Below are 16,043 nucleotides of genomic sequence, written 5' to 3'. Positions count from 1 at the left end.
AACAGTGTGTGCGCATGACCTTAGGAAATAGTTGTTGACAACAGTGGAAACAATCCTGTGGCGGCGAATCGAAGTTAAAAAAACTGAAGAAGTAGCACAGTCTTCTGTTGTTTACGACGTGAAACATTAAGAAATGACGAGTTCAGGGTCAGTGTCTCTTCTTCCTGAAAACCCTTATGTCGGTGCTTAGTGATAGTTGATTCGTGTTCCAACACGCTAAATCGGCATTCGATTCTCCATTGCCGGGGTTAGGAAAAATGTCCAGTATAGTCTTCGAAATTTGTGATGTCAGAAATTGTGATTTATGTAAAAGCGTGGAAGTATTAATGCATCGTTGTACATTTTTGACTAATTGATCATGATGTAAGTACAATTACCTATTATCAGGATGATGAAACTATTTAAATCTTACGATATAGATTAGTGGACCATGTACATGTGCTTGTTATGGTAGGTTTTGTATTTTACTTTTAGTTCAAATTGTTCATATAGATTCTTTGGTAAAGCAAGTTACCATGGGTTTGTGAGAGGAGAAGAGTGATCTCATGTTACATTTCAGGTCTGCTTCATGCAGTTAGCTGTATGTATTGTAAGCAGATAATGAAATACTTTCTATACATATTAAATCAACACATTCATATGCACAAATTAAATGTGTTAAATATAACTGTAGCTTTCTAGTTTTTAAATAAGTGCAAAATGAAATAAAATTTAAAAAAATAAAAATGCATATTGCTAGGGAGTTTAGATGGCATCAGTTTGTCACTCATTATTACAAACAAATATGATATAGTGTCATACACATAGATGATTATAATTATGTAACCAACACGTCAAGTGGCTACGTAGAATGGGCTGTCGTACCAGAAATAACAAAGATTGAATTCCGCACTGAAGTGTGTGTTTTATTCAGTGTAGCTCAGCATCTGGCCTAACTGCTCTCTCTCAAATTCACAAAGCTCCCTTCCCACTGTCAGTCCTACTATTTATTCTCCCTACCCTCCAACATTCTAGACCTCCCTCGCAACAATGACATTCTACTTTGTAGCAAAAAAAAAAACATTTAACAGTGTTGAACATTTCAGAACCTTCTAGAGTCCAGATGCAAAGGAACAAGGACATTCTATTCTACTTTGTCGCAATCAAAGACATGCTACCTTGTTACATTACTGCCGTGCAGAACATTCTAGAATAAATTGGCAAAGACATTCTACTTCGTACACTACTAGAGTGCTACAATTATTATTTTATAAAATAAAGTTTAGAGAAAATATGAGTTTCATTTATAATTATTTTGGTTTAATAGATAAAAATACTTCATTTTGAACTTTACAGGGCTAGTATGCGATTCGAAGTGAGAAATGGTACAAAAGGTGGCATATTTTGGCAGACAGGTAAGCTAATTAAGTTACCAGATGCAAATCTTCACATTTTTATGCTTTCTCTAACTATAAACTATACATTTGTTAATATTTGAAGGTAAATATTTTTCATTGAGTAAGATTAGCTTAAATGTTCTTGTATTAACTTTTAAATATAAGCAGCAATGACAATCAGCAGAATGAGCTTTATTATTGATATTTTTTTTTGACAGAAGCATCAAAACAGAATTCACGGAAGGTAGGCAATTTATTTTTTTAATGTCTAATTCAATATTTACCTGTTTTTGTAATGCATGTGTAATTGTAGTTACTGGTTATGCTTGCATGTTATGTGTACACATGTACACACACACGCACACCTGTCATAGAGTGAGAAGAGAGAGAAAGGTACTCACATCTGTAGAAGCTAGGTTTTCCAAAGAACTTGATGTGGGCAGTTTGGCTACAAGACTAAAGGACTGCGTCATCCTATCCGTAAGCCTGAACCCCCAACAATGCCAGAATCTGCTCATACCAAGAAGTCCTCCAAAGACTTCATCAAGAAGAACAAAGAACAGTTCCAACATCCTAAGCCGGAAGATAACCACAGTGGCCACACCAGGTCTAGTGACAAGCTCTCAACCCATATCAAGCCAGGAACAGTAACTCTGACACAAGACCAGCTCAATTCTCTCTTGGCATCAGTTGGAAAATTAAAATCCGGAGATGTTTCTCATGTTCGCATCAGCATTGGTAAGTGTTAGCATCAACATTGCTTTAAAGTTTTTGTAAATTTTAGGTTTTAAAAAGTCTGTTGTCGTATAAGCTTATTTTGTTTTGAAAATATTTTTGACTGTTCTGGAATAAAAAGATTTGATGTTTCACTAGCATTTACATAAGTTTTCTGAGACATCTGTTATTCAATGTCCAGGTACTAAAAATAAATCAGGTTAATTTCAATTTGCGTAACAGACCTCAGAAAATGTTTTTTTGAAACAAAATCTGTTACCTGGTTATATATTGTTTTTGAAGAGCAGATATCAGAGCTATTCCTTTACTGTTTCTTCTGTCTTTATGATAAAGCAAATGGAAACCTTTCTAGATCATATCTCAGATGTTTTTGTACTGAATAAGTACTTTTTTTTTTAGATTCATGTTCTGTTTAGCATGTCTTTGTGAAGCATTTAGCACATGTACTATCCAGATAAGGAAATTGATTCAACTTCTGCAAAGATATTTTGTGATCCTTTTACTGTCCAGATACTGATACAAATGAAATCCAATTTGAGTCACCTCGTGCAGACCAGGAAACTATCCGTAACTCAGTATCATCTGACAATGAAGAAGAGGTTGAAAGAGAAGCATCCTTGTTTGATCTGGTGGACAAGAAAGAGTTGAATGACAAGCAAAACCAGCCAACCAGAGACAAAACATTTGAGTAAGCACTTTTCTATTATTCCTTTTCTCAGTCATTTTTCGTCTTTTTTTTTGGGGGGGGGGGTGGGGAAGTCTTGGAAGAAGAGCCTTGTGGAGTAAATTGGATATTATTTAATTAGACTATAGTGATCCTATTATCCTTTTTTAAAATTCAAGGTCACATCTTGTATTCTTTACTGCGCTTCTAATTCTTTCTTTTTTTTAGATTTAATGCAATAAACTGCTAAAGATCTTTAGATTCCATTTTAGTTACATCAGTTAATTTGCAATGTCACCATTCTGCCACTTCGCTTCAGGAGACCTGCTGCAAAAAAAGAAGTGCATTTTAACACTGGCTATAGTGAAACTGCTAAACTGTCAGAGCCACAGCCAGCTCCCTCAGTGCCTCCACCTATTCCCTGGAAACATATGACTGTCGCAGAGAGGAAGCGGATGCAGTGGGAGAGAGAGAGAGGTAAGACATTTATTCCATGCTGCAAGAACAAGAAACATAAGAACAGTACTACTACTAATAGTAACAACCAGTTTATATATCGTTAGCCTATTAACTTTTATCTGATCTTTTTAGATCAGAGAGAAGGTGGGAGGTGGAAGAAAGACTTGAGCAATTGCCAGTGATAAAAATATTTAGAATATTTAATTTTGAAATTTCAGAACCTAAGAAGGCATTCATTAAAAACTATTTTTTTCAACTTCTAAGATGAAATTTTGTTTACAAAAATCTATATTATTTTAGCATCAATGATGTGTCTTTTAAGTTCTACCTGATAATGACAATCTATTTGTTATGATTTCTGAACCATTAAGCTGATGATACTGTAAAAAAAAAGGAAAAATCTATTTGATAAAAATTTAGAAAAAATCTGTCATGTGTATCAAATACTTCTCGGTCCTTTTTATCCAGTGAGTACCTCAACTTTTTGTGACTTTAAATGTAATTGTGACAAATAACATTTGACTGGCTTTTGCTCAAGAGGGGGAGGGGGTCACCCTGGTGTCACCAGTCTCTTTCAGTCCTTGTTCAGCATTGTAATGTTTTTAAATCTAATAATGATACGGTTTCCCCAAATTGCAGACCATATTTTTTATTGTCATTTGCTGTTTTTTTTAAATATTTAATCTGTAGCAGCAGCAGCAGCCACACAAAACGAAGAAATATATGACCCATGGGGTAAACCAGGTGCTGGTGCTCCACTGAGACACTTAGAGCAGAAGGAAATCAAGAAGACATCAAATGAGGTCAGAGCATCTCTTGGGCTGTTAGTCATCATGGTGTGTTAAGAATAACGGTAGTGATTCTTAATGACGGCAGAAGCACTAGCAAGCATAATTATTTGAAGGAATCTTAGTATAATTGATGTGGTGCTTCTACATATGCTTTTGTTTCTGCACATAATACATGATTTGGAGTGCTCTCATGAAGACTGAAAACACACACACACATTTCTTTGTAAAGATGTACTGATTTTTTATTTTATTAATCTGTTTTTTTTTTCAAATTTTAGCCTGTAAAATCCATTTTTTTTTTCCTTTAGTCATCTTAATGGTCTGACTGGAAATTGAATAATCAGTATTGTTATAAAGCAATGACAATCTTTCCATCTCATTTGTGTCGTTGAATTGCAGCAAGAACAACAAGATCAGGCAGTTGATGACATTGAAGTGAAATACCGGGCCTTCTTTGCCTCAAAAGAAGCAGAACATCCTGAAGACAAGAAAAAGAAAAATGAGAAAAAATCTCGCTTGCAAAAAGAGTCCAATTCTAATGAAGAGGAAGCTACAAGTCATCTGGAAAAGAAAGGAAATCGTCGTCCAACATTCAATCAAGACCAAAAGAAAGATGACAAAGAGCAGAAAGGAGACACAGAAGAGTGGAAAAGGGAAAGAAAAGGAAAGCAAGATGAGAGGAGAGAAGACAAGAAAGGCGATGGTAAAGATTTGAAAACAAGCACAAAAGAGAAGAGAGATAAGAGATGGGAGGAAAGGAGAGAGGAGAACAAAGAGACAAAAGGTGACGAGAGGCTTGGAAGGAGAGATGATCTAAGTAGAATAAGGGATGGTTCTGCCACCAGGTTTGGGAAAAAAGAGGCTGAGAAGAGCGAGGCAACAAGTATCAAACTGCCTGATGTTTATAGCACTGCACCTTCTGCCATGCAGACATCCCTAAAAATAGGGGTAAGTAATGCCAGTCCGTGCATGGATGGATACATGAGTACATGAGGGAAGGAGAGAGGTGTTACAGCACATGAGTACATGTCAGTTTGACTTCATTTTCTTTCTGGCTTTTACAGGAGTCAGAACCAGACAGCAGAGGCTTTATGTCCAAAAAGGAAGAGGAAAGAAGAAAGTGGCTGGAAGAGTTAGGTAGGCAGTCAGCAGTTGCTTACCTTTGTTTTGAGTAGTAGGACATGGTGGACAATGGTGGAGCTTATCTGAGAGTAATAATGCCTGTTATTTATTTAATTCATTTTCCAGTATCAATGCCAACTATTTCTTGTTAAATTTCTTATTTACCTTATTTGCAGCTATTTATTTGTTTAGTATTAGTATTTTACTAGTAAAAAAATGCCAGCTAATTATTTGTTGAATTCCTTTCAATCATCATGATTGTTTACAATCAAATGCAGTAGGGTTATAGGTACCAAATTGTTGACTTAAGGTGAAACTGTTTATCCAATATACCAAAAAGACTGCAGCTGATGTTCACTATATTTCCATCATGCAGATCGACAGAGAGAAGAGAAGCGGCTTGAGAAACAAAAGGAGCAAGAACGCAGGCGGAAAGGTATTGATGACACTTGGGCTGACCGATTTGTTCATGAAAATGTCCATAAGGCTCATGTGACACCTCAGCCACCTCAGCTCCCACCATCTACTCAACAAGCTTCAGGCACAACTGAGTTCAGGTGAATGAAGATGATTTCTGGTTTTTCCAAGCATCTATGAATATGGGTTGGGTCAAAAAGTCTATCAGCACAAGCCCCTTTATTATGCATGTGTTGGGGATACGAGGATAGTGGCATGGGATGGCAATTTGAGAACATTGAACTCCACTAGAATCAGTAGAGTGAAAGCTTCCTTTGACTCTTCCCTAGTAAGTCCTTTGCTCATATGTACATGTATTTGTCATTGCTATAATGCCAGGACAGGAATCAAGCTCCAGAACACCCCAACAAACACTTCCAGTCAAGATTTACCTCCCCCAGCCATGAGAGCTTCTATACTGATTGGGGTTAGTATTTTTTTTTTCAGCACCCATTACCCAGTATTTAGTCATTTTTTTATATTGAGCTTTTAGGTTCTGTCTTGACAGTAGTGAATTGTTTTTGATCAGATTTTTTAGTACTTCTTAAATTTCTCCTCTTGATCTTTTCACCTTTGGAATGGCTCTCTAAAATTCTGATCTATCTGACCTTCATGCATCTTTATATATCTCTTCTTTGCTGCTTCCACTATTCTTGTATATGCATTTCATTCCTTACCTCTATCCTACCAGTGTACAAACACTGCGGCTAAATGGATGCATTCAGATGCCTTTCACATACTCATGCACACAGTCTTCCACACTGTGGTGCATATGTGGACATTTCCCATAATTCAAATGAGGTGGTATTTTGAAAATGATAAATAAAACATTAGCAACAAAAATATAATAAACAATCTTGCATAATCATTTAATCAGAAGAAAGCAAAAGTAAAATAGGATCACATGAATTGTTCAGGAGGCAGCACCCCAGAATGACCACATTAAGAGCAAGCAGGAGGAAGAAAAGAGGGTGTGGCTGGAAGAACTGAGTAAGTTCCCTTCTGGTCTTTTTCACTTGAGTTTTCCTACTTTAGTTTGCAGGTGAGCTATTCTTGGTCTGATTTTATCTACTGTATGAAACTTGCCATATTTTAGGCAAGAATCATCTTCAGGCCTTTAAAAATGGTTTACTTGCTAATGATTCAGCTAGTGTATTCAAGGTGTCCAGCATGCTGAAGGTGCTAATGACGTTTGCATTGCTGTCAGTCTGATTGCCTTTCATATAAATATTCTTTCTCTCACTTTTGGTTTTCTTTGTCTGTATACATTCATCCTTCTTTGTTCCATGTTTCTCTGTTCTGTCCATTTCAGTTGAAGGTTGTCTGATATTGTTTAATTATATTGCAACATATATAACTATAGATGTACATTAATAACATAATTTAATTCAGACTTGTGTTGTTGTAATAAACATGTAAGATATTTTTGTCTTGTACACTTATTGTCAGGTATCTTGATACTGAAAGTTCCTTATCTATAATACATAGAGCAAAAGTAAGGATATGTGATAGTTGTCAACTTGTTGGTATAACTTCATGCCACACTCACTGTTTTGTCAGACAAACAGCGGGAAGAACAGCAATTGGCTCGTCTGCGACTGAAAGAGAAGCAACAGGCATCAGAAGAGACATGGGGTGAAAGGTTTACTCAAGACACAAGGTCAGCACCTAATCACTTCAACTCTCATCCTGCTGCCATTGACGACAGACCGGTCTCAGCACTTGGCTCATGCTGATCTCCCAAGTGGTCATGTCAGCAGCACACCACAGCCACAGGATGGTGTCACACAGGATGACTCTGAACCCAGGTAAAGGAGGTATTTTCTTTTGAAGTCTTTTTTATTTCACTAACCCTAACCCTGAGATTTATACCTTCATCTTCAACATTTTTACTAAAACCACTCAGCCAGTGAATACCACAAACAGGATAATTTCTGGGTTTGATCTCTGTTCTAGTGTGTGTACACTAGTGTGTTTTTTTCATTTACCTATTTACCTCATTTAGAAATTCTGCTTCCTCTTCTGGTTGTTCATAACTGTCATTTTACTATTCCTGTGTGTGTAATTTGGGGGATTTTTGGGGTCACCTTAGAATCACTTAAAAAATAAAATGATCAAAATTGCAGATTTTGATGCTGAACCACCAGCTTTTGCCACATGACATCTGTTTTTTGTTTTTGCCCTCACAACTTATTGTGTGTAGAGTATTTGATTCAGGACATTAAATATATTATTTTTGTGACCATTTTTTTCTCTGTGGTCAGGTCTTTTCTTCGTGGGCAGAACGTTTATGTTGACCCAGTCACACGGAAAGAGTTGGAAATCAAACGCAAGCAATACTTGGAGTACCAGGTTTGAGATATTTTCTTGAAATGAGACTTTTAAGCAGCTATAAAAGACATAACAAACTAGCTTTTTGTAAAAAGGTTAGGGTTTTTTTTTTTTTTTTTTTTATTTTTGCTGCTTCTCTTCTTTCTTCAAGTTCTCAATGTACTTACCTGAATTTTTTAATTTCTTCTCTCTCTCAGTTAAAAACTTTCATCCATATTTGCATATTCACATACATGTTCACACATAATACAGTTATGTCTTTTACGCCATCTTCTTAACTTATTTTATCTAAATTTGTCTTATTGTGATTTTTGTTTTTATAGACTGCCATCAAGTCACAGATTGAAGAAAAGGAGCGCTTAAAGCGAGAAGAGCAATCGAGAAAGTGGAAGGAGGATGCAGAAGAAGAACAGCGGCTGGCAGCCGAACGAGAGCACTTTCAGCGTCAGCTGATGACAGAGCAGAATAAACTGAGGCAGAAAGAGGTGTGTAGAAGTCAGCAGAATAGACGATCGCGACTTTCAAAGAAATAAGTAAACACTTCAGCTGCAAGTTTTGACATTTTATTTAAAGCATCAGATTATTACTTTTCATTGTTTAAACATTTATGTTTGTAATTCTGACAATGTTTGAAATCAAGAAGAATATAAATTTGTTGTTGACTGTGCATATAAAATATTTTATTATTTTTATCTCCAATAAAAAGAAACTTGAGCTGGAGTTTGATGTTTTTGATAATAACAATAGTGGGTGTGTAGTGGGGTTGTGTGCATGTGTTTCTGCATGTTTGTAGTTCTTAGGGGGCTTTTTCTGCAACTATGTTAATTAATATCGCAAAATGGACTGCTGTGTTTTCTTTATGTAATTTTATAATTTAAAGTAATATTTCTTCTGCATAATACATTTTTGGTGACATACGGCCATCATTATGCAATTTTGTGAAATACTGACATAAACATGGGGACCTTGAAGATGGGCTTTCCGCTACACAGTAATATCATAATCCACATTTACCAGTTTTGAATCTGAAACCTAAACAACTCGTAAGTTAGTAGAATAAGTGTTTTGTTCTAAAGTAAAGCGACAAATCATTGCTGACCTAAACTAAGCATTCTTCTTATAATAAGATACCATAGTGAACTATCAAGAATTACAACTTAATGATGTATGACAGAAATTATAAAATGAAAGTTTGTTTTTTTAGAAAGGAATAAAACTTTAAAAAATGTAGAAACTACATTTAAAAAAAAAATTAAGCAGACCTAATGGCTGGTCACCAATCCATCACTTTTTATCTTCTTTTTAATGCTTGTATGCATCATGTTTCTTTGTCATGCCATGAAGCATAGTTTCTATACTGTTCCTTTTAGCTTGTACTGTAAAAGTACAATCTTGCACTCAAGAAAATATTTTATAAAGTGCTGCTTACAATTGTTTGCATAAGCAGTATAACATCGATCTAGTACATTCTGCAAAATCATACAAAGAATCTATGACAATAGTGACACTGGTTTAAACTGCGCGGTAAAAAGAAATGAATCTTCCAGGAGAAAGAATGTCAAATGCAAATGTGTGACTGCATGATCAGTACAACTCAGATTGCCATTCTGATAAACGCATATAGTTTTAAGGAAGCCATCAATTAATTCACTGATCTTGTTTTGTAGTAGGTAAAGTCTTTGATGAACACTAATAATGACAAAGCTCATCATAAAGAAACCAAGTAATCCTGCTAACTGCATCTGTCAGTTTCCTTGCTATTATGCCTCCTATTTTTGTTTGTTTGTTAAAATCTGAATGCAGCTTCAGGGAAAAAAAATCATCAAATGCATGGATATCTGGAAGAAAGTGTATTTATTGGATGGTACGTTGATGAGAAAATTGTGTGCAGGAGGCACGCCAGAAGAAAGTGGAGGAACTGAAGCACATGATGGATGCTGAAAAGGAGCGTGCCCAGGAGCAGCGGATGATAAAGCGGCTGGCGACCCTCCAGCAAGCCGGACATGATGTCAGCAGCTTGAAGGCACACTATGACGGTAAGCTGAATGCTCAGCATCTAAAACTTAAAGGTGCTTGTTGAAAGGTAGTTTATAGACTGATTTCACTGCCTTTCATGATTTTATGTTTCCTTAAAGTAGTAAAAAGTAGTAACAATGTTTTCTTTTTTACTTTTACTCCATTGGAATCCGACATTTAGATAACTGGGTCTTATGGAGCAATTGTACAGCGTTTAAATAAGGTGTAGGGGATAATAAAATTTCTCAAACATAAGAGAGCCTCAGTTTTATAAACTTTATCAGAAAAAAACTTTGTTTTACTTCTCTAGCATTCACATCATGCTGATACAGTGTGTCATGCTGGTTCTTAGAGCTGTTAAGCTTTCAGTCATGCTTCAATGCCAAAAATTATGTAATGACATGCCTGTTTTTAAAAAAAAAATCACAGTAACTGTCGTCTTTATACTATTCTTTACTGCTACATAGCCATCACACCAAGACTTCAGCATGTTGCTGGTGATCCAGCTACAGTTCCTGGTCTCTCCTTGTCATCTCGTGATCATGGCAACACCCTGGTTCCTGATTCTATGCCAAGTGTCAGAAAAAGCAATGAAGTGTTTCCGGATGTCCACAGTCAGGAGACAGCCTCACAGCCGGCATCTCACCATCCGTACATAGAAAACAGAGTGTTAACCCCAAGTCGGTATAGAAAGCCCAGTCAAACTCGGAGCGACCCCAACAGCCCTCGTCGGGAATTTGCGACTCAGACAGGTGAATTCAAATGCTAGATTTGCAGTGAGTGATCTTATTTAGTGATCTTAGTTACGAATCCAGAACCAATAAGTAAATTTTGACTATAGTATGTTTAGTATTTGTAGAATCGAAAACAGTAGAAAGTTGGATGCAGAAAATTGGTCTGATTATGTAAATGTAAAGTTGAGAAACAGGACTTGAGCCAAACCTGCAATCATTATTCATTTGAATTTGAAGAGTTGCAACTGCTTATTCTTGTAACAAGAAATATCTGTGTGATAACAGAAGAAGAGCTGGGATTGGCTTTACGCAGGGAAAGCAGTGAAGTGGACATTGAGTATCGTGCCAAGCCCACAAGGAAGCATGTTCAGGTGAAAAGTGCGGAGACTCACAGGCTGCATGAACAGAAGTCGACCTCGCTGTCCAGCAAACAACAACGCTCTGCAAACAAAGATGCAAGGTCTAAAGGTAGTCAAAGAGCTTGTTCTACTCACACGATCATATGCTCGCGTGCAACCCACACACACAGTTGCGTGCACACATGCATGTACCTAAAAAACATATATAAGGATATATTTCCTTCTTAGTAAACGATTTCTTTGCTCTAGAAATTCAGAGCACTACAAGGCATGCATGATAAATGGCGTTTATTGGTTTACTGAATACTGTGGAACTAACATCAACAATGGACGTTATGTTCCCAGGAAAAGTCCATTCTTGGAATTACCAAAATCAGCAGAGGAAGCCAGCAATCAGACAGTCAGAGAAGGAGCTGCTTCTTGAGCAAAAGCAGCAACAGAGTCAGGAGCGACGGGCTAAGCGTGAACGTCAACTGCACTACCTTGTTGAACTCAACAAACACATCACACCCTCAGATAAACGCTCGCCAAGGGACCGTTCACCCGGGCACCACCAGGAGATTGAAGGTGAGGAGAAAGGGCATGAACCGGAGCACCCGAGGGGACGAGAGCTCAGGAGGAGATCGTCTCCAGTTTCAAACACCGAAGTGACACACCGGCCAGGCTCACCTGCGAGTCGTACTGCAAAGTCTCAGCCATCTCGCAGTCGCTCACCCCCAGTCCCAGCAGTCCGGCACAAGGTCGGAAAAAATCCCGCAGAAAACTTTGAAGCAGACTATAATACCAGTGCCCTCAGCGACAAGCATCATCATATTGCAGAGCCCGATCTGGATGATAAAGGTAACATTCTGGTGCCAACCAGAGAGACGGACTTCATCCCGATAATGCGCACAGCAGACGTTCTGGACCCTTTTCGAGCAGAGGAACCCATCCCGCCGTCGAGAGAGAACAGTCACATCACACGAGCACGCCAGCGGTACCATAAAAATTTGCATCCAGCAGACTATGGTGGCCACTTGGACATGCACAGTGAGAGACAGCGACACCCTGTTCCCTCAGGGAAGGTGAGTCCGGGCCGACTTTCGATGCAAGGAAAAAAGGCATCTTTTCAAGTACTTATACATGTCTCTGTGTGTATTAGAGCTTTTGTATGTATGAGTGGCTACAGTTACAGGGAGGGCAGTGGTCTCTTTGTATTTGAAACCAGCGTCAATTATTGTTATCTGATGTGTGCTTTTTGTTTTTTGTGATTCGCTTCGCATGTGCCTTTTGATGTTGGGTAAAATGCTATATCAATCAACTTTATTTATATTTAGCTGTGTATTGTGTTCATAAAGGTGCATTTAATGTTTGTCGTCAAAAGTGTGCTCGCACACGTAGAGCGCTTGGATTCCGGCTGATGCTGGAGAAAGGCGCTATATAAATGTATTATTATCGTTTATTTGTGTGTGGGTATGTACACATACATATCTGTGTGCTCTTGTACATGATCATAAGTACCTTTATATAGTTTAAGGTATGCCATGTTGAAGGCAAGGTGCACCCTCTCCTTCAGTTTCACGACGACAGCTGGCAGTCCCAACGTTCTGTTGCCAATAACTCACCCCCTGTGTGATGGTCCTCTAACCCAAACTTTTCGACTTTCTCCCGATTCTCTGCCTTTCAGTCTCAAGCCATGCGCCTCCGATGTAGTTGAGACGGGGGAACCTTCGGCTGGAACATGCTCGGTTTTAGTTGTGCATTTTCCTCTGGTTCTGAAAAAAATGCTGCTATAGCACTATAAATACAAGACTTTCAGCGTCCAAAAAATTGCTCATTCTCTCTCTCTGTTTGGTGTTGATTGCTGGCAATGTTGGGATTGATGTACTAGCGTGACGTGATCGCAGTGCGAGTCGCGTACTTTGTTACCGGATACTTAATTAACGGGTGGATTTTGGAGGCTGAAATTTACAGGTTATTTTTACATCGCCTATATCTATCGATATCTGCAAAAAAGAAAAAAAATCCGCGAACCATTCGGATTGGTCTTGAATTCGGACATTCACACACACACATACTTAAGGTGACAGAGAAAGCGGGACACGTGATGGTGTCTTCACGTCAAAAAACGGGACATTTGATGGACTTGCCAGAAAGGGACATTAGCGTCGCCCATATTCAGGCGGGACACGAGGTCAAAAGCGGGACTGTCCCGCCAAATGCGGGACGTCTGGTCACTTTACACATACTGCATGCAGTAAGGGATGTCATTGAACGAACACATGCACCATCACAAGTAGCCAGGTGCAGAAGAGATGTTTAGTCTCTGTGTAGCCGGCAGGTCAGGTGATCCCGTCAAGACGCTCCGTTGGCCACAGACGACATCAACACCTTGGACGGGCAGCTGTTCACGCTTGGCTCACTCTAGCCACTTACGGACCTCTACCTCACATAAAACGTCTCTAAAAGCTGGTACATAAGCCCCCCTTTAATTACTTAAGGGGTCTCTGGTTTGTCGACTGTTCCAGACCAGACATCACTGTGGGCGATTTTATGTCCCACATAAAATTACGACGTGACACTAGAGTAAGACAAATATAAAGAATACAGGAAGAAAAATAACCATGCATACTAAAAGGAGAAAAAGTAACAAGTTAAAGTGCATAAAAGGCATATTTTGGTTGAATGACGGATTATTGTGTATCTATGATGCACAGCTTTTTATAAAATTGAGGATCAGTGTACATATGTTTTTTTATTGTCTGTCTTCAGGACCCGATTTTAAACCCCAGCCTTGTTACAGAGCACCCCACAGCTCGTCAGGATCTTATCTTAAAACAGTTGTCTACCCTTAAACAGGTTGGTATACGGGGAGCAGAGGTGTGTGTAGTTTAGGATGTCCTCTTTTTATCTTTCTGCTTTTTTTCACAGATGTGTGGATTTATTTGAGCAGCTGTGTGTGCATGCATGGGACATTGTGTACATCCTTATGGGAACTGAGGAGCTGGTTGGGCATAGTGTTAGGATAGTACAGTGGTTAGGATGGATTAGTGCTAGAAATAGTTATCAATTTGAAGAGGGAGGGTGGTATTAACTACACCCAACTGAGGCTTAAAAAGTTTGCGTGGAAATTGGAAGCTGGAAATTGATATAGAAAATTGTGGTGTATGGTTATCTTCAAAACACATATAGCTCCTGGTTTTCCGTTAAAATAGGACTCTGTGTGTGTGTAGGCTCACATAATTGAACACTGGATTATGGATAATGCAATGATTCCTTGTCTTGTTCCAGAACCTGATTCAACGACAGAGGGAACTGGAAACATACATGTCCTCTAGTGACTTCGAAAAACAAGTCTAAGATCTTTTTGAAGGCAGCTAATTGACGTTAAAGAAAAACGTTTATACTGCTGAATACACAGTGATATTGTTTCTTGTAAAATAACACAACTCCACTCAACACCATTATGTCATTCAGTAATATTGAGTTTAAACATGTTTATTAGAATGTAACACTGGAAACCATAAATGTAAAAAGATATTTCAAATTTGTCATACCATTCATAAAGCTGATATAATGGTATGCAGTCATATTTTGTTATTATTAATGCACTTTAAATTATTATTTATCATTAAGCTAATTGTCACAAACGTTTGAGAAAGAGGGCGGGAGAGTAGAAATTGTGCATGTGTCTGTCGTGTGTGTACTTCTCTGTAGAGAGGGAAAAAGTGTTTAGAGGCTATGAGAAGAGAGTGGCGATGTGTGGTTAATTGTGAGGTGTGCATTTATGAGGGTAAGTTTCTAAACCAAAAGAAAAAAACATTTCTGACTGTAACATGTAACATATGTTACTGATATGGTCAGTGTCTTCTTCCATCACTTAAACATCATTTCTTGTCCTTTCCACTCTTTTTCTCATTTTGACATCCTGAAGATTTTTTTCTACTAAGTTGCATGATTAAAAGTCCACATTTTGCAGTTTTAGCAAGTAACCAATGATGAGCTTTGTCTTAGTTTTCATTTCGAAAGACAAGAAAAATTATTGGTTTTTATAAAAACCTTGTTTGGCTGAATTCAAACACTTTTCATGATTTGTGCTTCAGGTGTCATGTACTGCTTAGAAGTCTTATTATTAAATTTGCACTATGACAAATAATGGCCTATTATGTAGCCCACAGGTCTGGTAAGCCTTGTTACAGTTACTATATGTGCTGAATATTTTTGTATTTTGTCCTGACATATATATGTACATCAAAAATATTTGTAACGATTTAGCTAATAATTGTATTTTTTCAAGATGCATCAGTATACAGAGAGATTGTTTAGATTGCAGGTGAGAGGATCTTTAAACTTGACATGAATAAACTTAAAGACTGATCATTCAACATGTACAGTGGGAAAAAAACACTGGTCGCAATGTGTTACCACATTATACTGCTGAAATATTCTTTCTGCTCATGTGGTTATTCGTGATGTAATGTACTAGTTGAAACACATGACAGTCTTACGTATAGTTCTCATGTGGGAAATGTTTCTTAGCCTTACAAGTAGGGTTTTACTTGCATCAGGTGTATGGACATGGCTTGTTTGATGACAGGTTGTTATTCAGTAAGATCCTGGAGCTTTGCCGTCTGTATTCACTTGAAGTACTCCTGTTATAGAGATGATGGGTGTTATTAAAGATTATTTTTTGTAGTTTTTATGTATTGTATATTTAAAATTTTTTTAGTCATTGGTTTATGTTGGCACGCACACACCCACATACGTGTGCGCGCACACACACACTCTTTCTCTTTCAATGTCTCGGAACCTCCTATCACAAGATTCATGGAAAGAATGAATGGAAGAACAATTTAAAGCACAAGGTGAGAACTTTGAAAAACTAAAAGCTAAGAGAAAACCACTGACGAACTGAACAAAAAATATCCAAACTTCAAAATGATCGGAGTTCATTGAAGCTAGACAAGAATTCTGTTGATGATAACACACTGGGTTATATGGAGCAGTTCTCGGCCCATGTG

General features: G+C 37.8%; 1 protein-coding gene across 1 annotated transcript; it reads left to right on the top strand.

Moving 5' to 3' along the window:
• Nucleotides 1–15,722, top strand: LOC112571669 (trichohyalin-like). The gene is given in 22 exon segments (XM_025250850.1): nucleotides 1–147; nucleotides 1,336–1,394; nucleotides 1,595–1,620; nucleotides 1,820–2,114; nucleotides 2,622–2,799; nucleotides 3,095–3,252; nucleotides 3,925–4,037; nucleotides 4,425–4,973; nucleotides 5,090–5,162; nucleotides 5,524–5,704; nucleotides 5,943–6,030; nucleotides 6,521–6,593; nucleotides 7,164–7,345; nucleotides 7,347–7,411; nucleotides 7,868–7,955; nucleotides 8,258–8,419; nucleotides 9,826–9,970; nucleotides 10,418–10,702; nucleotides 10,970–11,152; nucleotides 11,389–12,107; nucleotides 13,795–13,881; nucleotides 14,314–15,722. Coding segments are annotated over 22 exon segments (3,792 nt in total). The 5' UTR covers nucleotides 1–133; the 3' UTR covers nucleotides 14,383–15,722.
• Nucleotides 15,723–16,043: the final 321 nt, after the last annotated feature.

The sequence above is a fragment of the Pomacea canaliculata genome, linkage group LG9 (genome assembly GCF_003073045.1).
Source record: "Pomacea canaliculata isolate SZHN2017 linkage group LG9, ASM307304v1, whole genome shotgun sequence".
In the NCBI taxonomy this organism is placed as follows: Eukaryota; Metazoa; Mollusca; class Gastropoda; order Architaenioglossa; family Ampullariidae; genus Pomacea; species Pomacea canaliculata.
The sequence above is the reverse complement of the archived record's forward strand: the minus strand, read 5'-3'. Positions and strand labels throughout refer to the sequence as shown.